Raw genomic sequence first — 23,940 nt, forward strand, 5'->3', positions numbered from 1 at the left:
GAAGAGCAGAATGATGGTGCCAGCTTGGGCCAGTGAAGCAACGTCCTCCACAACTAGACTGAAGAACAAAACGACAGCAACTTGTCTGTTCCCCTTCCACCAATTCCCCAGCACTGTTCCCCTCCCCCAATTCCCCAATAAAAATCTTTAAAACAAATGTTTAAAAAAAAAAAAAGAATATTTGAAGGGGCTGGAGCTGTCCGCAGCGCTTTTGAGGAAGTACTTGAAAATATTTGGAAATGAAAGAAGTGTCACATCTGAAAGCTAAACGACACAACCAAAGCATGATGAACCAAAGCCACGGATGCACAAAGCGCACACGTTTGGACCCCTGCAGAGCAGACCTGAAGGTGACGAGGTAGGACGTAAGGTGACCGGGAAGGACATCAGCAGAGGTGCAGGTGTCTGCCAGGACGCAGGGACGGAAGTCAGGGTCACAGGAGCAAACGTGTGTCCTGCCCTGAGCAGGTAGGGAAGGCCTGCCCATCGGAGAAAGAGGACAGCATCCTGTTACCGCAGTTTGAAGCCACCACACATGTAAGTCACACAGCTTAAGTCTCTGCTGGCTCTGACTCCAGCTTCTAGCAACCTGCTGAGCCTTCGGACAATCCGACTTCCACTCAGCCTGAAGGGAGAGGGGTCAGCCATTTCTTATTGACATTTTTTTTAAAAAAAAACTAATAAACTTTAGAATAGTTCTGGGTTCACAGCAAAGTGAGTGGAAAGTAGAGAGCTGAGTATACTCTGTCCCCCTGCCCTCCCCCGCCCCCCACAACCTCCCCCGCTATGGAGATACTGCACCAGCGTGGCCATTAGCATCGGTGAGCCTGTAGACACATTATTATCACCCAAAGAGCACAGTTTACATTGGGGGTCACCCTTGGTGCTGCACGTCGCATGGGTTTTGACAGCAGTGCGATGACACGTGCCCACCAGTATAGACTCGCGCCGAGCAGTTTCACTGCCCTAAACATCCCCTGTGCTCCACCAGTTCAGCCTTCCCTCCCCACGAGCCCTGGGAACCACTGGTGTTTTTACTGTCTCTGTAGTTTTGCCTTTTCCAGAATGTCATACAATTGGAATTATATACGATGTAGCCTTTTCAGACTGGCTTCTCTCACTTCGTAATAGGCATTGGAGGTTCCTCCGTGTGTTTTCATGACTTGACAGCTCATTTCTTGTCAGTGAATACTATTCCCCTGTCTGGATGGACCACAGTTTATCCATCACCCATGGAAGGACATCTTGGTTGCTTCCATGTTTAGGCAATTATGAAAAAAGCTGCTATTAACTTCTGTGTGCAGGCTATTGTGCGAACATAAGCTTTCAACTCCTTTGTGCAAATACCAAGGAGTGTGATACCTGGACCACATGGTAAGAGTATATTTAGTTCTGTAAGAAACTGCCAAACTGTCCTCCAAAGCGGCTGCACCATTTGCATTTGGTGTTGTCTGTGTTCCAGATTTTGGCCGTTCTAATAAGTGTGTGGTGGTGTCTCACTGCTGTTAAGAGTTCTTTGTACATTTTGGATAACAGTCCTTTAGCAGGTGTGTCTTTTGCAAATATTTTCTCCCGGTCTGTGGCTTGTCTTCTCATTCTCTTGACACTGCCTGTCACAGAGCCGAAGTATTTAATTTTAATGCGCTCTAGCTTAGCAATTGTTTCTTTCATGTACTGTGCCTTTGGTGTTGTGTCTAAAACGGCTTCACCCTACCCAAGATCTTCCAGGTTTTCTCGTAGGCATCTTTAAAAAAGATTTTAAATAAACGTAGTTTTTAGAACACTTCGAGATCTACAAAGAAATTAAAAAGACTGTACAGCATTCCCGGAAGGCCCTTCATCCAGTTTCCCTGTTATTAACAAGTTATATTAGCATGTACATTTGTCACAATTAACAAAGTGGTATTGATACATTATTATTTACTGAGGTGCATCCTCTGTTCAGACGCCCTTAGTCTGCCTGATGTCCATTCTCCATTCTGGTAACCGCTCCAGGATCCCAACACTGAGTTCAGTCCTTCTCTCCCCTGAGGCGTAAAGGTCAAGTATGTTATGGAAATCCCTCAACTGGGATTTGTATGATGTTTTCAGCATGACCATCATGGGGCTATTGGTTTGGGGACGAAGACCACAGAAGTCAAATGCCATTCCTATTACATCATATCAAGGGTGCCTAGGAGCACCACTTACCGCTGTTGATGACAACCCGACAACCTGCCTGTCACAGGAGGAGCTGTTCGGTTTCCGCCCTGTGCAGTGACGGTTTTCTCCTCCTTTCTGCACTGTCCCCTTCGGAAGGACATCTGAGCAGCCCACCCTGAAGGAGCAGGACGTGCACTCTGTATCCTTGAGGTGGGAGCATTTTCACAAATTATTTGGAATTCTCCTGCACAAGAGGTCTGCCTGCCTCCTCCCCTGTAATTTATTTATGAAATCGTTTGTTTACAGCTATGTGGACTCCTGGGTATTTACTCTGGGCTGTCATCCAGTAGCACTTGGTTGTGTTGTTTTAACTCTCTCAGCTTGGACATCGGAAGCCCTTCTGGTCCTGTCCTCTGTGACACGCACCCAGCCATGTGGGGTTTTTCTTCCTTCCTTCCTTTCCAGCGTGACAAGATTCTCAGGCTCATCCTGAATCTTTCCTGCCTCCCTCCTAGAAACAGTCGTTTTGCCAAGCCTTGGATGCTTTTCCTGGAGCCTAGCAGCCTTTACCTGAAAAATGGCCTGCCACCCTCCACACACCACTCCTAGCCTTGCTTCAAACATCCACAGGGATTTACAGTCTGGGGAAAAAAACATATGTAGAAAGGATAGAATCGTTGCATTCAAGTGTTTGAGGAACTGTCACATAGAAAAGAGATACTTTAGGCTGCTCCACAGGGCCCAGCCAGGGCCAACCACGTAAGTTATGTGAGAGACAATTTGAAGATAACATAAAGGAAAAAAATATATAAACATCAGAACCTCCATTTAAAAAAGAAATGGGCTGGTCTTGAGAAGTCATATGCAAAAGAACACGTTTTCCTAAGTGCCCTTTAGTTTTTAAACGCAGGGGTAAAATATACTAAAGAACAAAAGAGGCTTGTTTTTACTGGATGAGCGTGACTGCGTAGGGGTGGATAGTGGACACTTCCGTCACTAAGATTACAGCAAATATTTGAACCACTGCAGTAACCTCACGCAGAGGGAAGATTTCAAGCGCGATCTTACATCTGCTGTACACCGAGTGCTCACTCACCGGACGAGAAGTTTCTGGGACAGCATCCAAGGACATCAGCGACTCTGATCACCTTTTTCAGAAACGCAGCCAGATATTTTTCTCTTTACCTTTCCTTTTCCTCAAAAAACTATGCACGTAGGAGCCCGGGCACGTTTGCACATGTGTATGCGCACACATACACTCCCAGTCTCCTTAATTAAGTGACAAAGGCTTGATCATGTCACCACCACATCACCAGCAACCCAGATACTCCTGCTCAGAGAAAGGCTAACACAGGACCCACGACAGGAGACAAAGGAGCTAGGCTTTCGATGAACACAGGCGTGGCATCATACGAGGGGACCGCATTTCAACATTCACCTATATTCTTCCAAACTATGCAGAAAGGAATCATCAGAAATTTAAATGGAAAAAAAAAAAGTATTTCAACTGGGTCAGTGAGAATGGCTTATTCATCTAATTTTCTTTTGTTTTTTTTTTGGACAGCAAGGCAAATTGTCATTGCCTCATGTTCACCAATTGCCTCATGGTGCCACTAATCACAGCCCAGTCCCTCTCTCCCTCCGCTTTCTAAGGTTGGCAGTTCACAAAGGAGCTACTGACAAAACGACCGACAAATACCACCAGGACATTGTGAAGAGAGAAGAAAAATATATATGTAAAGGAATTTATTTCTTTTAAAAAAATGATCTTGCATCAAATCTTAATTATAATAAATTTCCCATCTAAAAATGTCCACTTCAATGAGAAGGGGGAACAGTTTCTTTGCCAGCTCGTAGCCATAGTGATCTGCCAGTTTCCTATTTCCCCATATTAGCAGGATTTCAAGTATATTTTCCAATTTCAAAATCAAAACACCAGGCAGCACGAAATGTATGACACATTTTATTTTCCTTAATAAAATTCCACGCACGACAACTGTGATCAGGATTTTGTATGAAGGAGTGACGTGGTTTTGAAAAAGTGTTGGAACGATTAAAGTAGTTGAACGCTTCTATAAACATGAAAAAGTAAAACCAACAGGGGAAAGCTTGACTCCATTGCATCAAACTCACTTATAAGTTAGTAAAAATCCAGCAAATGGCGGCCTTGAGTTAATAACTCTTTTAAGACCATACAATTCACTAATTTAACAACAAATCATGAAGAAAAAGTGAAATAATCAATGAAATAAAATGGCGGACTCTACAGCTGGCAGTGCTACGACCAGTCTTGCCTTCTTTCTAACTACAGAACGTCTGGTGGATTTGGGATGGCAACGTTCCCAGATAAGAAATTACATTTCCCAGGCTGTCCAAGTGGCGAAGTGACAATTCTGTCCATGGAGATGTAACTGGAAAGCACAGGGTGGCCTTCAGGCAAGGGACACTCAGGGAACACTATTGAAAAGGGCACTCTCCACCCTTTACTGTTTGTTCTTGGTCCTTCGACTTATCGCTGCTTGGAGAAAACTGTGGGGAAAAATGTGACGTTGGGAGCTACAGAAAGGGCCTTCGTCTAGGAGGATGGCAGCCACCCAGGAAGGAGCATGGAGGGCGCAGGGCCACCTCTGACATCCCGAGCTACTGTGTAAGCGAGGCAGTGGTTTGTTTAGTACTCCTTATTACATGGAGAGGGAAAAAAAACCTGATTTGTTTAAGCCACTCTTAGTGAGGTTTCTACTGCATGTTGCCAAACTGGTTTTAACTGATAGAAATAACGTTGAGCACCCTTAAGCGATTTTAAAACACCCACTTACTTAAAAACAGTGAATATACCAACCACTGCCATTTTTAACTCTCCTTAAAGCAGACTTTCGAAGGACGACTGCTCGGAACACGGCTGTGGCTGAGTGTGCACACACAGGTGATCCTGAGGTGACGAAGCTTTCCCTAAGAGCAGTTTAAAATGAGCACTGTAATTGTTTGGGGGACAACGCACATCAAAGCATGACAAGGTGTCACACAGAGAGACGTGCTCAGCTTTTCGGGGAGTGCCACTGCTGGTGGGAACGCAAGCTTGCAGAGCCATAAAGCAATTGGCAACACACAGTGAAACCCTCAGCAACTCTGCACAGCCTCTACGCAGGACCGCTTTTGCTCAGGTTTATCACTTGGAAATATGTAAGAAGGTGCACCAGGCTCAGCTGTAAGGTCACTAACATGGGTGGGCATACTCTAAGGTGACTCCATCTCCTGGTATTTGCACCCTGGTGTGAACCTCTCCCCTGTGTGTGGGCAGGTCCAGTGACTCGCTTCTAACAAACCGAATGTGGCAAAGGGCTGGGCTGTCCCTTCTCTGATGAGGCTCCAGCAGTCTGCGACTTCGGTCTTGCTGGGGGACGCTCTCCCTGGCCTAATAAATGCATGACACCCTTTTAACACAGAGGTAAAGAAGGGTTCCCCTTGCTGTCACTGGCTTTGCTGAAGCAAGCTGGCACATTGGGGAGGCCCCCACGCGAGGAACTGAGAGCCACCTCCAGCCAACGGCCAGCGAGCGGGAACGGAGGCCCTCGGGCCAACGGCCCTGGAGGAAGTGAACTCCGCAGCAACCACAGGAGCTGGGACAGGGACGTGCTCCTGGCTGAGACTTCACATAAGACCCAGCCCAGGCTAACTCCTTCATCGCAGGTTTGTAAGAGGTCCTGAGGCAGAGGGCTCAGCTAAGGCATACCCCATTCCTGACCCACAAAAGCTGATGTGTGCTCTTTTAAACCAACGATGGAGGGGGTAATTTGTTAGGCAGGAACAGACAACGAACTCAGTTAACTACAGTTATTTGTAATAATAAATAAGTGGAAACAACCAGCCACATCCATTGGGGGACTGGTTGAGTAAAACTAGTGCACACATATGACTTAATATAATTCATCCATTAAAATTGTGCTCTAGGTGAATATAGATATTTATAAAATATGTCTGCAGTGTATCAGTTACAATATATTTTTTAGAATTTCAAAACATCCTGTGTCATATAAAACCACTATTTGGAATAAACACGCTTTATATATGTGCACATGTAAAGAACTGAGTAGATTAATACAGAGCAAGGTGTTATCATAGTTAGTCACCAAATGACTGCTTTGTGTTTGTTTTTTGTTTTATTTCTTCTGCTTACTTGTACTTGCAAATTGTTTAAAATGATTGTGTATTGCCTTATAATAAAACACACTTTGAGGCACGAGGAAGAGAACAATAAACAAAAAAGGGATCATCAACAATGTAGAACACCAAAATAAATTAAGGAGGGGTCACTCATTCTTTTCTCAACTGCCTTCCATGTGCCAGGCTGAAAACTGAGAAGTTATTTGATTTGACACGGCAGGGAAAAAAAAAACCACTGGTTACCTAAGACAACACAGCATCGCCTGTGCATCAGTGCAGGAAGGGTAAACGATTTGTTCCTACTTGGATGGCAAATGATATAAACAAAGAAATGAAAGAATTTCAAATAATGTTGCAAAGACACCGTAATCAGTGCAAATGGGTAGGAAGCATTATGTAGACAATATCTGAAGTTGATATAAATAAGAAAATTGACATCAATTGGACAAAACTGAGAGGTAACAAAATGTGAGGATCGAGGCAGTGAAAGTACAGAGAGATGAGATGTAGACACATCACAGAGGAAAAGAAATGGACTATTGCTAAGGAAATCTTAGTACTGTTCTGGTAAGTTTTGGCTTTTTTGCCTGGTTTATTTGTTTCTGTAGGAGGCAGGTAATTTTGGGGCAGAAGCTTGAGTTTCTTCAATTCTGTTGGTCTGTGAAGAAACACACTCATCTAGCAATCTTTCAGAGTCTAGTGATAATTACCTAAGAAAAATCTTTGCTCGGGTGGACTATCAAAGAAAATCGCTGTTCACTTTGTAGCTCAACATTTCAAAAATCTTTCTAGGAAACAGCCCCTGTAACAGGCAACCACCCAATATAAAAATACTCTTCAGAAGACATTACCAGCTCTTTGGGGCAGTAAGATATCACACCGAAAAAAAAAAAAAGTTATTTCAAGTTCCCAAAATGTCTCATTTTTTTTCCCAGAAAGAAGGCGAAGTGACGTGAAACTAAAGCTCCTAAATAGACGAAGGAAGGAGGTCAAACAGTGAAACCGCCGACGTTTTCGCAGACAAACGCTCGCACAGTGAACTACAGATTCTGCTCCTGTTTGCACATACACAAAGCTGTGTCTGGGAACCAACTGACAAGTGGATGTGAATACGACATGGTAAGTGAACCATCGAGGATAAACAGGTAATACGATGACACTGTAATGAAGCTTGGGGAGTGCAGGGTTGGAGGAAAAACTCAAGGATTATTTTCCCTGTCTGGTCTCTGTGAATAGAATTCCAAGGAACTTTTTCACGGACATTTATGAAAACAGAAATGAAGAGCCACGACATATGTGAAGCATCACATGGGGTTAGAAGTGCAGAGGGGTCACGGAGCCGAGCAAGACTGCGTTCAAAGCAAGGGACGAGTGACATGAGTGATGGATCTTATGTCCAGGACACAGACAGGAGTGGCTGTGGGGAAAATTTTCTCCCAACCCCATCACACACAGAACCTACGTGAATCCAGCAGGGACAATCAGCTGAGACAGACAGGAAGCACCCAGCACCCCAAAATGTAGACAATGCAAATGGAAGACCCTTGGGTTTCTGAATGGAACGTGCCTTTTCCTCTTTTTTTATATATATATATAAAAAATGCTGTTTGCTCTGTTTAAATGGCACAGTATAAAAATGGCACTGTAGCTTGTAATTTTGAGATATAAAATGTGAAACATAAAACAAGGGGTTATAAATCAGCAGGAGACCAATTAAAATACTTAGACTGTCATTCAAAAATATTCCACAGAATGTAATAAAATGAGTGGGTGGTTGGTTCTATTTTCATACCCGAAGGCTGCAGAAATTTTATTTCTTCCAACGATCAGCCAAATATATCCAGGACTGACTGGAACATGGGAAATACACTTTTACTTTATGTTAAGCTAAAAAAAATGAAATAAAAAGGCCTCAAAAGACTGCATCTGAACAGGGCTCTGATACACAGAAAGGCGCGTGCGAGGTTAACCCACCCCGTATCTTCAGTATTTTACAATGATATTGATAAATAGTATTTGTGCAGTTAATGTAATAGTCAAATTACATTCAGCTGTTATTTCACCATTTCATCATAGATACGAAACCCACCCATGCTAGCATCGGGGGCAGGAGATATATTCACCTGCAGGGCTATTTTGCACAACCAAAATTGCCTCCGAGACATTTCCAAAGGCCTCTTGTGAGGAACACGGGGTTTGCTGGTGGTGACACGAATCACCCATCGAAAATAATTGATTTTGACTGCTGTAAACTTTGTGTCTCTGAAATGGCAGAACCATTTGCTTCTTTGAAAAATGGACCTTTACTCAGAAACCAAATAAATCCCAGCAATACTATTAACGTCTAATAAGACTTATAAAAAGTTGCAAGGAGTAATTATGATCATGCATTATGCTGAAGTATTAAATTAAATCATAAGTTATTTTAGAGTTGAATTGGATTGATCATTTAATTTGGAGACCCAAACCCTAGGGTACTTGGTGACTTCTCTCGAGAGCAGGCAATATTTAATGATGAATCGTAATGTTTCTTGGCTGTCCGTGCTGGAAAGGATTTTAAGGGCTCCACTGGTCCAAGTGCCTAAAACATCTGTAAAAACAGATGACAGAATGGAGGCTTTTGTGTGCCAAGGGGATGCAATCAGTGGAGTGGGAGAATTCAAGCCGCTTGACTTTGGGGGATGGTCCTTTCCTCTAGTTTACAAATTTGGGGATTTCAAGGTCCCACAATATGAAAAAGTTGGGGAACCCACATGAGGGGGCTGACATTTTAAGCTGCCTACAATTTAAGTATTAAAAACAACCTCTCATCAGTCACCATGATTTCATAAAAGAAGAGTCTTTCTAAAACCGAAAACTTACCAACTGCACCAAGGACTGACTATCCCAACCATCGGGGACCAGTGTGTGGAGGGCGCATGAGGCCACTTGGTTCTCTCACTTGTTCCTTATTCCCCATCACCCTCGCAGGCATTCAGCCAGTGACTGCTAAGGTTTACGATTCTTCCTTTTCACATACTACTGAGATGGAACTGTAAGTAATAGGATCGAACTGTGTTTTAAGTATCTCACCACTGAAGTGAGGGCTTTCTATTCCCAAAGATGAGGGAATAGAAAACCCCACCCTTCACCAACCACCTTATCATTTAACAGAGCTATCACTGCCTTTTCAGCTGAGATCCCGTGCTTGTCCTCAGCACTTCTGGCTCATGACGCTGTTACTCTGCGGAATGTGGAGAACAAACAGAAGCGGGGAGCCCCTGTTCCCTGATGAGATACGGCCCTGCCTTCCCGAGCCCACAGTCAGAACCAACACCAACTCGATCGCAGGGTCTTTAGTAATATCATGGGGGGACCCCGCCTTGATCTGTCACCTCCTCTTGGATCACATGTGAAATGGTATTTGGGAGTCATTTCCGTCAACTCAGAGAAATAAAGCCCCTAAGACGCAAGGAATAAACATTAAAACTAGATACAATCTTTCTCGCTGTAGGATTAGCTTTTTTCCATCTCACTAGATTTTTAAAAATGTGTTCGATTTTAGTGTCCAAAGGCACAGGAATAAGAAAACAAAGATAAGGTATTCTAGGGGGCGGCCAGATGGCTCAGTTGGTTAGAGCGCGTGCCCTTAACAACAAGGTTGCCGGTTTGACTCCCGCATGGGATGGTGGACTACGCCCCTCCCGCCCACATCTAGATTGAAAGCGGCGACTGAACTTGGAGCTGAGCTGCACCCTCCACAACTAAGACTGAAGGACAACAACTTGACTTGGAGCTGACGGGTCCTGGAAAAAACACATGGTTCCCCAAATTAAAAAAGAACAAAAAACAGATAAGGTATTCTATTCATTGAATTAAACATACCATTTCCCAAAGGACTGATCGTAATTCTGACCATAGTAACAGTTGCCTTTCCCGCCCCCCCAGAATGATTTACATGAAACTACTGCCCATCTTTGATTTTTCATGTCTCTCCCTTACTGTAGGACCCTCCGGGGGCTGCTGTGCATCACACCCAGGGATGCGTCACCCTGGTAACACCGATCGCCCCCTCAGCTGCCACCTCTAATCCTTGGCCACTTTCGGTGCAGGCTTGAAACAACACTGCTGTGTTCCGACGGCACAGAACAAGCGGATTCCGGGGTGGAAAGGTGCCACGCGCCAGCCTGGAGAAGCAGGTGGCGTGTCTCATGGAGTGAAGCAGAAAGTCACATGCCTTCCCCTCCACCAAGGAGGACGGCTATTAGCGCGTCAGCAAATAAAGCCATGCGCGATGAATTTTAAGTGCTGCCTCACAGATGAAAATGTGGCAAAATCCGAAAAATCAGCTTTTTGCAAGTGTTTATAGCCATTATTCAAACCCAAACTCTTAGCTTTTTTTTTTTTTTTAAGAAAGATTTTCCCCATCTTTTAACTAATGTGGGTGGACCAGATGATTTTCAAGAGGCTCATAAGTTTTGTTGCTCTGTGAGATATAAAACCTGTCTCTGACCATCGCATCAGTATGGAGATGTCTGCCATAGTTTATGGGTATCGTCCAGGCGAAACACCCTATTTCACTTCTAGCCTGTAGGCAGAAGACAAGACTTGTGTTTCTTTCTTTATGTGGATAATGAAAACTTATATAATCAGATTACTCAGAGTCTGGGAAACAAAGAGGGAGAAACACACATATTTGGACTTTGAGGCGTCGGCGATAGGCTTGGAAAAACTTGGTGTTTTTTTACATCTATTCTTGGAAACAGGTTCTTTTCCCTCCGAGAGCCTCTGGTTCCTCTGAAGCCCAGCAGACACCTGGGGTTTCAGTAATGTGGAGACAAAAGGCCATAACCAAGAGTGGCACTGTCCCCATGCCACCGCCAAGTCCCTGCCAGGCAGGAAATTCTGCTCCGTTTTGACTCACGGAGAATAAGACGGACCCCAAACCGAGCAGCGTCCTTCATGGCAACAGTCTCTGCCCCTGGGTCACTTCTGGCTGTGACAACTGCTCGGCAGGGCCACGTCCTACCCTGTGCACACCAAGACACAGGTGTTGTTTCTCCCCGTGGTCTCACCACACACAGCAGGAATGACCGAGGCAGAAGCCCCACGCGAGCTGAGCAAACTGGCAAACCGGTGGGGTTTCTTTCACATGAGATGGAGCAAGCCGCCATCACTCAGCCCAGCTGAGGAAATGCACGCAGCATAATTCCAGCATAATGGAGTCTCTCGGCCACCAGGGCGGCAACAGAAGGAGCGACTCGATGTAGAAAATGCCGAGCCTGGAAACATCAAACGCACCCATGGAGCGCCGTGGAAACCCGCTCCCTGCCAGGCGTGTGGCCCGGCCTCCCGCTTATCCAGGCGGCAGGCGCTAACCTGTCTCTGGGCGTCACGTTCAGGTGGGTCCAGTGGCCGCTAAGTGGACTCTGCCACAGCGTGAGGAAAGGAGGCAGGATGCCCTCACGGCCAGGAGGAATAGGTAAGGGTCGTTTCATCAGATTCTATAGAGCACCCAGCCGGTGAAGAAAGTGTGTGCTTCAGATGATGAGAAAGTAAAGCTTACTGAGTTCTGTATATGCATAGGACAGGCCTTGGCACAGCAGATCACAGCTGTGACTTCTAAGTGGACACTCAATAAAATTCTAAGGGGTTATCCAATAATTGACTAAGGAAACCCCCAAAATGTTATCCAACACACAATGAAGCAACATTTTAGGGTAGGGGACGTGGGCAATCCATGAGCTAGCTTCGCTTACGACCGTATCAGCTCTGCTTACTGTATTTCCCATGTGTTTGCATAGAAAAATAGTTGACATCTAAAAAGCACACATGTCTATATAGTGCGCCACTGTCTGATACACTGGTAAGAGAACCTGGCTTTTTATATCCATTACTGTGGTGACCAGAAATATTGTCAACTTAATTTAGCATGGTAGTAGGCAAATGAATGCTTTGAACACAAAACCTGAATATTTTAAAACCACAGCATGGGCTTTGGCTTCTTTTTAACCTCAGCAGGTTGCTGGGTCTTCCGAGTTTGGAAAGAGGTGCTAAAGACCCCAGTCTTCCAGTTTCTCCATACAGCCTGCTTGTATCTGCGGGGGGCACAGGCTACTCCTCTGGCTTTGACAATGGTGTCGGGAGCAGAGAAGCTCTACTGGCTGGACAGAAGCTGGGACACAGCCAGGAGGCAAGGCTGCGGAGGGAGAGGCATGTGGGGTGCCTGACCCCTGGACCCACGGGAGGCCACAGGACTTCCTGCAGACCAGTGGGCAGCAGAACCCCCCCAATTCCTCCCTCTTTGCTACCAGTTCTATTTTCTAAGCCATTTTATCTCTTCAAGAACTCTCCAATTACTTACAATTATATTCTTCCCAAAGTGATTTGAAATGCCACTCTAAGAAACCACCTGAATAGCTCTCTATAACCAAACAGATAAAAATCAGATTCCAAAAGAATTCCAAGTTAAGCCTCACTCTCCAGCCTTATCCCTCAACTCTTCTCCACTAAGAATTCTATTGACAAGAGGTGAGAAAAGTTAATATTTAAAAGAAGAATCAGTAACAGTTTAAGCCAGTCACAAAGTAAACCCTTTGTATTTAGGAGTCTTTTAAAAAAAAATTGATATGTTTGTTGCATTTCCAAGTTTCCAAGGAGCATGTATTAAGTAACTATTCTGTTACTAGTGTGTAAACAAGCATAAGCAAATGCAGGACATGTGACAGCGCAGGTCCAGCCTAGGTGTGCCGGCTTGGCGTGCCTGGGTGGCCCTCAGGGATGTCACTAGACCTGGGAACCATGAAACAGGCTCTGTTGCATTCTGGAATCTGGAAATGAAGCTGCTTTTATGTTTTTAAAGAACTAGAGCTGTGACTCTACCAATGTAGCCTTTCTTTTGACTTAGGTGGAATTTAAACATCGTCATAATAATTATAATTGTAGGGCCGGCCGAGTGGCGCGATGGTTAAGAATTCGCTTGGGATGCCAGAGGGCCCCGGTTCGGATCCCACATATGAAGGCCAGTGACACTGCCCTCTACAGCTAAGATGCTGAACAACAGCTCAACCTGGAGCTGGGCTGCCCTGAGTCGCATGCGAAGGCGTAGGCTGCAGCCCCTGCTGCAGTAGGTTGCCATGGGCTACTGTATGTAGCCAGCAGCCAGAGTGAGCAGCCAGCAGCTGCCGTGAGCGGCCGTCCAGAAGCCGGTGACTGATCTGCCTCGCCCGGGAAGAGTGCAATGATGGTGCCAACCTGGGCCAGTGAAGCAACATCCTCCACAACTAGACTGAAGAACAAAACGACAGCAACTTGTCTGTTCCCCTTCCCCCAATTCCCCAGCGCTGTTCCCATCCCCCCAATTCCCCAATAAAAATCTTAAAAAAAAAATTATAATTGTAGAAAGTATCCGTGATTCACTCTGGGAGTCATTCTCCTTTTAGGGGACATCCTGGAATCGTGCTGCTGACTCTTCCCAACTAACCCCCCCGAGCCCCAGTACCTGAAGTTTCTTCTTACAGGGGGTGCACCATCCTCCCCACTAATCCTTAAGAAACACGGCCACAGAAAGCTACTGTCCCAACCCATCAGTGGCAGTGGGGTCTTTTTTTCACGTGTGTCAGAGCAAAAAAAAAAAAAGAGAAACCAGTGTCTTCCAGATCAATGATGAGTTGGGCTGAAATGTTACACAATTAGCTGATGTTCTACTCCGAAGCTGCACTGTCCAACACAGGTGTCACCAGCCAGGTGTGGCTACCGATCACTTGAAACGTGCCCTGTTCAAATTGAGGTGCGCTGGAAGAGTCAAATGCACACTCGAAGACTTAGTACGCAAAAGAGAAGGCAAAATATCTCATGAATAACCTCTCATATTGATCACAGAAGATAATGATATTTGGGATGTATTAGGTTAAATCATATATAGTATTAGGTTATGTTCACCTAGTTTCTTTCTCCCGTTTTTAATGTAGCTATTAGAAATGTAAAAATTACACGTGTAGCTCATGCACATTCAATTTCTATTGGCTAGGGCTGCTCAAGTGTTATACTTTTAAAATAAATAGATAAATAAATAAATGATCACTTTTAATTATTTATTTGTCTTTCGTTATTATGTGCCTTTCGGTGGTAAAAGTAGAATTTGGAATGGCATTGGGAGAGGGAGGTGGGTGGTGGGAGACGGCGGGAATCTAATTATTTCTATACCTGTTTAAATTCTGAACAGGTGTAGGGAGGAAAAAACATGCTGCATCAAATATAAACTCTGTGCAGGTAACCCAGGGCACTAGAGAAACAGGATGTTGCCCCCCCCCCAAGCCTTCTGGAACATTCCCACGTACCCAGCCTGTGCACCAAAGCCACAGTCCACCTAGCACAACAGTGCAGCACAGCCTCCTGAAGCTTCAGTGGTCAGACTTTCTCTCGTTTCCTGCCGGAAATGATTTATGTGAACAAGCATTTATTAACTACCCAAGGAGTCTTTGGAAGTGATGGCTGCAAATGTGCAGATGCCACACTTTTAGTATCTTAGCTCCTAACTACCCAGCTGATCCAGTGAGCATCAAGGAGGTATACAGTGACATAAATTATTCATGATTTTAAAAATTCCCATTAATGACCAGAATTCTGAATTCACAATGCAATTCAGAACAGGCGACACATTTTAATTTGACACTAATGTGTGCTTCTCATAAGAGGATATAAAACACAATTATTGGAAATTGATGAATCTTAAATGCCATAAAGTCAACACAAATAGTGGTAAAGTTTCCTTTAAAATACACGCACACACACACACACACACACACACACACAGAGCCAAATTTATGCCATAAAACACAAGCTATCCTAGTTATAATAAAGAAAATTAAGACAACATCCATCAATGCTATCAGTGCAGGAAAGAAAACTGCTACTTTAGAAAGGGTCTTACCTTATTAACTCGTGTGACATGGTGGTGGCATATTAGGAAAGTGAAGTAGCAGCAGCACATATGCATTGAAATTACAGAAATTCAACCATAGCCACCAGGCAGGCAGAGAGCGCTATTTAAAAAAACCAAAAACCCAGAAATCCCATCATTCCGAAATTCAATAAAATGTTGCCCAGAATAAGAAGGGAGAGAAGAATTGTCTTTTGCCCAGGTCTTTCATGGTGGGCTCTGGTCTCACAGGTGATTGAAGGCGTTACAAAGAATAATTTTGCCTCTACCTAATCCTGACTTATTTGATGACCTCAGAATGGAAGTCCCTGGCGAGATGGGACATGAGTGTACTGGTGGCATGATGTTTCATGACGTCACAGTGTCAATCACACTGGTCCCCAGCATTTTCCTGTCTCCATCCCTCCCTCCACCTGATTTCACGTGTGCGTTAGAAAGACCGCATTTGCTGCTATGTAACAAACAGTCACCCTGGAGCAAGATGGCAGGGACAGCAGTTACCCGCTGACCTGAATTCCTAAAATGATGGGCAAAGATGGAGGTGGATAAAGGTTTCCTGGAAAAGATGGTCTGTGTAGCTACTGTATATGGGGTTTGCTTCAGTTCTTAACGGGAGTCCCCAGATTACACAGTGTTAGTATGTCTTCGAAATGAGTGGGGATGCTTATATGCCCTTCCATTTACATATTAAATGCTTAATAAGATAATCCTAAAGCGACCTTTTTACTTTCCCCCTTTTTCCGGTAGTTTTTTATTGGTTACAGAGTTGGTGACCTGAAATGTTTTTAATGCATTTAAACATTAAACGTTTGCTCCAGCAACTGCTAGGCTACTAGAGGTTCGGAAACAATCATACCTTTCCTCTTACTGAGTTCCAAATGTGACACAGGAGACTTTCCCATAACTGGCACATAGTACATAAAAGACAAAAGAGACAATGTGCAAAACGCCGCGGAAAATGGTAGCCAACTTAAGCTCGCAATTTTCCACTGTACACATAGGATACTGCTTGTGGCTCATATCATTTCGTAACTTTGAACTCGTGTTAACAAGTTTCTGAAATTCTCTCAAAATAGGCAGTCCCCGGAATGCACCCTATAAGGAGGAAATGATTCCATTGTATCCAGCAAGTGAAAAATATGACATCCCTATATTTTAATACCCTGCAAAACAAACAGTACCGTATGGTTCTTGCCCCCCGCGCCCCCGCCGCTCCCCCCCAACAGCAAAGTAACAATCTGGTGAATTCTAATAAACTGCTGTTAGGTCTAGGAATATTTTTTTGGCCAAATTTTCTTTATTCCCGTTACAACTGGTTTGTTAATAGATTTCTTTAGCTTTAGAGTTATAATTAGAAGACAGTCACTACTTTGCATAATCAAATTGTAATTGCTGTTTGGGTGCAATCCAACCAATTTAAGCATCAGTACTTCCAAAAAAACAATGTCTGGCCAAAAGAGAAAAACAAATGCCGTGCTCTAATGATCTAGGTTATCTAATAATGTTTGCCCAACTGTTGAGCTGTTTTCAGAGGCTGGAGAGCAAGTGATATTAGAAATATCAATGTATTTGAAGGCATCATAGTTGTAAACTGAATGTTCTTCCATAAACACTAATGATGAGAATAAGGAAAAAAAATTCACTTGGGGTCAGAAACCTACCCTAGTGTTAGGGTTATCATTTGTTAAATGTGTGCTCCTGGGTGATCATTTAACTTTTCTGAGTCTGTTTACTCATTTTTAAAATGAGAATTATGATACCTAACGATGATAGATATCTGCCAATTTCCTGGATGCCCCCAAAATCTAGGTGAGCTAAATGATAAGCAAGAAAATGAGTAAAAGGTCTAATGTGTATATTCTGCGACTGCTCCGTTGTCATTTTGCCATAATATTGCCCTTTGGTTCAGTGCTACCAGATGTGGTCTAAGTAAAATTATAATGTGATAAAAGCCTTCTGATATTTCAGATAAACCCTCTTGGCCCCGTTCAAAGAGAGACCTGTCTTAAAAGAATTACTGTGCTACAACCCAGCGATCACCAAACTTTCTGCAATGAGTCACAAATAGTTTAGGCTTTGCAGGCCACCTATGATCTATGTCACATTCCTCTTCTTCTTTTTTTTTAACCCTTTTGAAACGTAAAGCCCCTCTCGTCCTGCAGACCACACACAAGGAGGCCAGGGCTGAGGTTAGCCTGCAGCCATAGGCCCCAACCCCTGACCACAGACGGAGTCCTCACTGTCAAGAGGTTCTGCTCAGTCCTATGTTTCATGCTCCATTTTTTTACACATATTCTTTTGCTCTTTATTACCCATTAGTCAAAATCTAATGAAATTGTCTTTTCTACCGCTACAGTACTTGCAACAACCACCGCCTCAAAGTCGGTTCTGAAAAGCTCTCTTTCACACAAGCCACAGACAGAAGTTCTTGGCAGAAAACCCTCCCTATGTCTCCACGCTTTGGGGAGATGGATGGAGGCTCTCCGCGGACTTCCTGGGCACATGCAGAAAAGGTCTAACGGTCCCTTACCTTGCCGGAGGAACGTCGATATTGGAAGAAACGACTTTTCGCTTTTGCTCAAGGAGACAGACGGAGCGGGTATTCTCTTTGTCATGATCAAGGATTCGGGGGGCTGTTTTGGCATCTGCTGTTCTCACATCTTCCTCCATGGCCAGAGGGAACAAGTGCTGATGTGACATCTTCTTACCAGAGTCACGTTTTAGATCCTCTGGTTGAAATGTGAAGGTCATTTCCCGCTTAATGCTTCCCACCTGTGAAATGAGACACGAAAATTCTTACTCGCACAAACTTCAGCTTTGCATGACAACGTGCTGGTGGCCGCAAACCCTGCCCTCCCTTCTCCCCTTGAAGATTTTACAGTTTAAATGGGGAAAATGTGGGGCGGCCAGGTTAGCTCAGGTGGTTAGAGCGCAGTGCGATCTAACCAAGGTTGCCAGTGCGATCCCCACATGGGCCACTGAGCTGCGCCCTCCACAACTAGATTGAAACAACTACTTGACTTGGAGCTGATGGGCCCTGGAAAAACACCCTGTTCCCCAATACAAATAAAAAAAAGACATTTAAAAAAAAAGGGAAAAATGTGACATAGAGATACAATAACTGACACTGCAAAGTCATATACGATTGCTGTATCATCTATCATAATGCAAACAAGAAGCATTGCAAATACAGAAATACAGTGAAGCCTTTCGGAACAAAACTTTGAAGGCCTGAAAGCATAAGACTTCTAAAAAAAAATCTGAAAATTTGAAACATCATTGTTTTCTACAACTGAGAAAACTCAAGAAAATAAATTATTGACTATTTCATGCTGATGATGTTTAACAGAAGAAAGTCCTAAATATAGAAAACCGAGCCTTATTTTTGATGATGAAGACTGGTCTTAACCATACTCATTAGTTCATGAAGAATTAGTTTTTATTCTTTTATCTACAGCAGTGACGATCTTAATTATGATTTTAAAAAATCATATTAATTTTCTTCCCAACTGTTGATGAAATGCAGTGATGCTCATGGTTTAAGACAAATATAAAACTAAACCTCAGGGAATTGAATCTGGTTATTTCAGAGTTTGGGAAGACTGAGAAAGGAGGTTGATGTTAAGAAAGGTTTTTTTGTAAGGTGATGGGTATTGTACATGAGGCTTGGAGCAAATTTGTTCAAGTCCTAAGGGTACAAAAGAGAGTCAGACTGGCTGCTACCCAGGAGGGTGTGTTCCGAGATATATGCCTATAAGACATTTCACAGGTCCACACGGCAGCCCATCCCTCTTTAGTAGTTAGTCTGTGGCGTCAGTAAACCTTTGCTCAGCCAACCCGAAAAGAAGATATGCTTATTTGTTTCTTTTTAATTTTAGGTAGAAGGAAAAGCACAAAGAATGTGATAAAATAGATTGAGCATTATAGAGTCTAATGCCATCAGTGTAAGGTATTTTCAGAAAGGAAAACCCTGAGGTGGACGTATGTTGGAGTCACAGCACCTGCCCACACTGAGAGCTGCCAGAGCCCAGGGAGGACTTGTGCCTGGAACCCAATTGGCTGGAATGTCCCTGTCACATGAATTGGGATCCCCTGTCTCGTTGGTCTGCACTTATCAGGGAGAAGAGACTTCCCATCTACTCCTGGCAGACTGAGTCCCACCTCTGTACGAACACGGTCAGCCACCTGTGGTCTACTTGTAACTTATTAAAAAGTGACCTCATTTCTTAGACTGCATTAATGAAATGAGTCCAAGAAAAAAAAAGAGTGCATTGAAGAGCTGTTTTAATAACATCAATACACCATAGAAAGGAATAAGAAAATATTTCAAACTTTTCAAACTTCCCAAAATGCAATGAATATTCAATAAAAATGTAGTTTGGAAGACTGCCAAATGCAAGTGCAAATATTTTAAGTATCCGTCTCTAGTCACTTTCTATGCAATTTCTTTTTGCCTGGAGGTGAGAGGCTGAGGGGTGTGTGTTTTTTCTCTTCTACAGCAGCTCATTACCCCAACCGATGTTACAACAGGAATATGGCAAACACCAGGCATAAAAGATGGAAACAAAGGCCTGGTTTGGGTGATTATAAATAGTTTCTCCCTCAGTGTCAAGTATTACATTAATTAAATATTTAAGCAGTCATTAGTATTAAGTTGTAGCCATAATTGACATCCATCCCTCCCTTGGGGCCAACTGGACTGGTCAAATGAATTTGATCTAAAGAGAGAAGAGGTGGGGGGAGAACATTACAGAAAGCTCAGCTTTAATTTTTAAAAATTTAGGGGGGAAAAACCCCCGAGCATCTAAAGCAAATTAATACAAAGTAGAATAAATTTCCGATAAAAATGAGGCTATAATTGTATGTCATGCTCTTAGCCAAGACTTCATAATAAAATAAATTATAGTATTATTCAACAATGTAGGCTATAAATCTTCTATAATACATTCTAAACAAATAAAAAAATTCATGTATCAGTAGTAGTCAGGGAGTTTTAGCAATGTAATGGATTTCAAAGACTATTTAGCCCAGACTCCTTATTTAAAAGGGGGATTAAAATGAGTTAGAAATGACCAAAGGACAAAAACATGTAGAGATGAAGAAGAGATGTTAGATCCTCGGAGTCCTGGGTTCCACTGTTGGTCAGGCTGGTGGAAGGAGTGGATGCCTGTGTGGGTGTTCATCACATCACTATGCTTTAAAGTTTATACATAGATATTACATTTTTTGTAACATTCTTTTAGTCATAGCAGATATTTCTACTTAGAAAGATTTTTTAAAAGGGAAGTTCAGAGGAGAGAAGAGAGTGAAGAGGAGACATGAAGTCAAACCTTGAGAAGTTGGTCTCAGAAATGGCCAGAAACATAAACAGGGTGGTGGTGAGAGAGGGTGACAGACATGGGAGACTGTTCTAGGATCGGCGGGAGCAGAGCACGTGGGACTGCTGAGGCAGAATAGAAAGAGAGGCACGGGGAAGGGTTTGTACTGCTGGTAGAGGAGCAGATGAAATTCAGCAAAAGGAAGATATGAACGTCAATTAAATTCAAACCCCTATTAGATTAGCAGAAGAAAGCAGCTCAAGGAAGATATGATCCCACTTACAGGAGATTTCCAGAAAACACAAATCTATAAAGACAGAAAGCAGATCAGAGATTGCCTGGGGCTGGGCTTGGGAACAGGAGCTGATTACTGCAAATGGGCACCAGAGAACTGTCTAGGGTGGTGGAAACGTTCTAGAATGAGATCGCAGTGATATCTGTGCAATGCTGTACATTTATTAAAAATCACTGAACTCTATTCTTACGATGGGATGAACGTTACATGTAAATTATACCTCAATAGTACTGTTAATTTTTTAAAGAAGAAGACAGAGCCAAACCAGGAGTATCTGGTGTGTAAGGTGTATCCCCAAAATCCCCTAGACCAAAAATTGGGAAACTGCTGCAAAGAAGCAGCCACAAAGTATATGCTGTGGGTGTTTGTTTGTTTGTTTGTTTTAAATACAGGGGGTGTTTCACACCAGGCGGTTGTGTGATTATGTCCTGCTCATCAGTAAGATGGGGCTAAAATCCAGTCCCCACTCAAGCCAGGTCCACACACTTCTTCACCCACAGGAGAGGGACATTTCTCTAATTTCGCCTAGAGAGAAATTTTGTACTTCATCTGCCCAAAGAGGGCGCTCGTATTTGTTTTTTGCCCCCAATTTGCACAATGCCTAGTGACAAAGAGAAAGCCTGCTGGTGATTTACAGAGCTTGGGCTAACTTAGCTTCTACCTTCCTTGAAGCTGGTATCAGGGAATGACGTGACTCATAAGTATGAGCTGACGTGTCTGTGAATGGAAAAGTTGAGGGACTCTGAGAATACTGCTGCTTATAAGGAGGCAAGGGGTTCAACAATAAAGCACAGCCAGAAAGAACCAAAACCATCCAATTGGATGGATAGAACTCGACAGCAGCCTCAGAGCAGGGAAGTGCAAAAGGAAGAAGAAACAGCCTGCACAGAGCTAAGGACGCTCAGCTCTAGTGGTAAACATAGCATTGCCCGAGAAATAATGGCTTCCTACAGCTGTGGGCAATGGATACAGGTATGAAAAGGACAGTGCCCCCAGGAGTGACACCTACGGAGAAGGGTGGCGCTACTGTGGCTTTTCAAAAGTGTACTGGTCTTCCTGGGGCAGAGGTCATGTCCAAACCTCCTGGTTCACTACCACCATTGGCTGGCAATGGGTAAATAAATAGTCCGGAAAAACAAAATCCAGAAGTTATGCCCAGTAACCGTAAAGACTCATCTAAGACAAGGGAAAGACGTAGTAATATCTAGCAGGGTTTTTGTTTTTTGCTTTAGCTCTCAAAGCTTTAGGAGGCAAAGGAAGATACTGCAGGCTATGACTGGCCACACAAATCATCCAAGATAATGATTGGATTCTCTACGCCAGAGTGATGGACTTTGGGCAAAACGATGCGAATCTTGGGAGATCAAGAAGAATTTCCTTGTAAGGAGATTCACTACCCTGAAGATATGGCTCTAACCTAAAATTTGAGGGGGCAGAAGGAAAACGTCCAGCTAAAAGTACCAGGCTAAAAGCCCTGAGTGATAAAATAAGCAAAACTGTTGACTAGTAATTTCCAGGAGAAAACACAAACTGGTTGTTTAGGAACAACCTGAGTCTGGATTTTTTGAAAAGTATCTCCTGCACAAGGAAGGACTGATCTGTGTCCCACGCTGATGAGACGAGAGGTTGGAAAGCAACAATATCTGATTCTGGTTGTCACATTTCAAGATGGAGCATGGAACAAAGGATTTGTTGTGAGGGCAAAGGATCTTATTGGGAGGAACGGGGACTATGTTGTTTAGAAAGCAGAAGGCTTTAGCCCACGGAACTGCTCTCAAATATATACCACGCTGTCCTGCTGAAGAGGTATTTGAGTTATTCTGTGTTCCTCCAGGACCAGGATCAATGGCGCCCACTTCCGCTTCCGGTTAACCTCTTTTGACCTTATGGTTGGCTCTCTCTTCCTCTTTTGATCTTCTCACTCTTCCTCCACATTGTGAATGAAACATTTTGTACTGATAAAAACTACTCCTTTCTACTTAACTGTGTTTTCACAGACTCATACACTGTTCAGCGGGTGGACTCTCAGAGACGTCCCCATCTCACGTAAACATTTTTTCACCAGGTTTTGTAGAGTTTTGATGCGCTTTTAATTTTTCGAAATGCTTATTGATTAATTTGCTGCCAGAGTTCAAATTACTTAAAATACATTAAGCGTCTATCTGTACATGCACGCTGTTTGGAGCGTTTAAACATGAATGTGATTATACTACTTGTATTATTTTGCAAGTTATGTTAATAAGTCATGGGCCTCTTCATGATATAGCAGACCTACTCCATTTAAAATTGTGAATACTATAACTATTTCACGAGATCATGCTTTTCAACCAATCTCTTCTTGACAGGCATGGAGGTACTTTTCAATCTTTTATCATTAAAAATATCGCCACAGCGAACATCCTTGTGGACGCAGGCTTATCCCTTTATGCACTCATGCAAACATTTGTGGAAAATTCCTGGAGGGTGGCATTGCCAAATCAAACAACCAGAATCGTCCTCACAGCATGGAACACCCATACAGAGGACATGCCATAAAGTCACTAAAAGAAGGACATCAGAATATATCCATGCTCTATTAAGAGGAACACAATTGTTAATGATTTATTAGGAGAAAGAGGCAAACTGCAGACTAGTATGTCAGGCATGATTTCAGGGCATTTGGAAAACAATGTAGTTTGCTAACGAGCTATACGTCTTAAGGAACAGGTGATGGAATGGGCCAAGGGGTCCTTTTCATTTCTTTCCTTATAATAAACACACACGTACACACGCACAGACACACACAATTATTAAGTGGAGAGACTATGGAAGATTTTTACATTTAAAAATTTTCAAATTAAAAAAATAAAGAGATGATTTTTAAATTAGGGTCACAAAAATTGTAAGGAATAAATGCTCTGTGCTGGTCAACTATACAAGGGAGCTGATGCTCACCCACAGGTTGTAGGAGGCCAACTGGAAAAAGGGAGCAAATTTAATTGTGCCCCTTTGTTTATGGCAATTCTACATCTAAGGGGAAAAAAACAGAAAAGCACAGGAGGGTATCTATCACTGAACTTCTTACGATATTAAAAAAGTGCACATTCCCGGGCCGGCCGAGTGGC

At 43.3% G+C, this 23,940-nt stretch overlaps 1 protein-coding gene across 7 annotated transcripts in view; it reads right to left on the reverse strand.

The window, feature by feature from the left end:
* Nucleotides 1-23,940, reverse strand: part of ZNF704 (zinc finger protein 704) — a 140,761-nt gene that overhangs the window by 92,389 nt on the left and 24,432 nt on the right. For all 7 annotated transcript variants that reach the window (XR_002125107.1, XR_002125105.1, XR_002125106.1 and 4 more), the window contains one exon: nucleotides 17,754-17,995. Coding sequence is in view for 3 of the 7 variants with exons in the window: in XM_019651961.1 (XP_019507506.1) it covers nucleotides 17,754-17,974 (221 nt within the window). In the remaining 4 variants the exon portion in view is untranslated. The remainder of the gene's footprint in view (nucleotides 1-17,753; nucleotides 17,996-23,940) is intronic.

The sequence above is a fragment of the Hipposideros armiger genome, unplaced genomic scaffold (genome assembly GCF_001890085.2).
Source record: "Hipposideros armiger isolate ML-2016 unplaced genomic scaffold, ASM189008v1 scaffold_170, whole genome shotgun sequence".
NCBI classification, from domain to species: domain Eukaryota; kingdom Metazoa; phylum Chordata; class Mammalia; order Chiroptera; family Hipposideridae; genus Hipposideros; species Hipposideros armiger.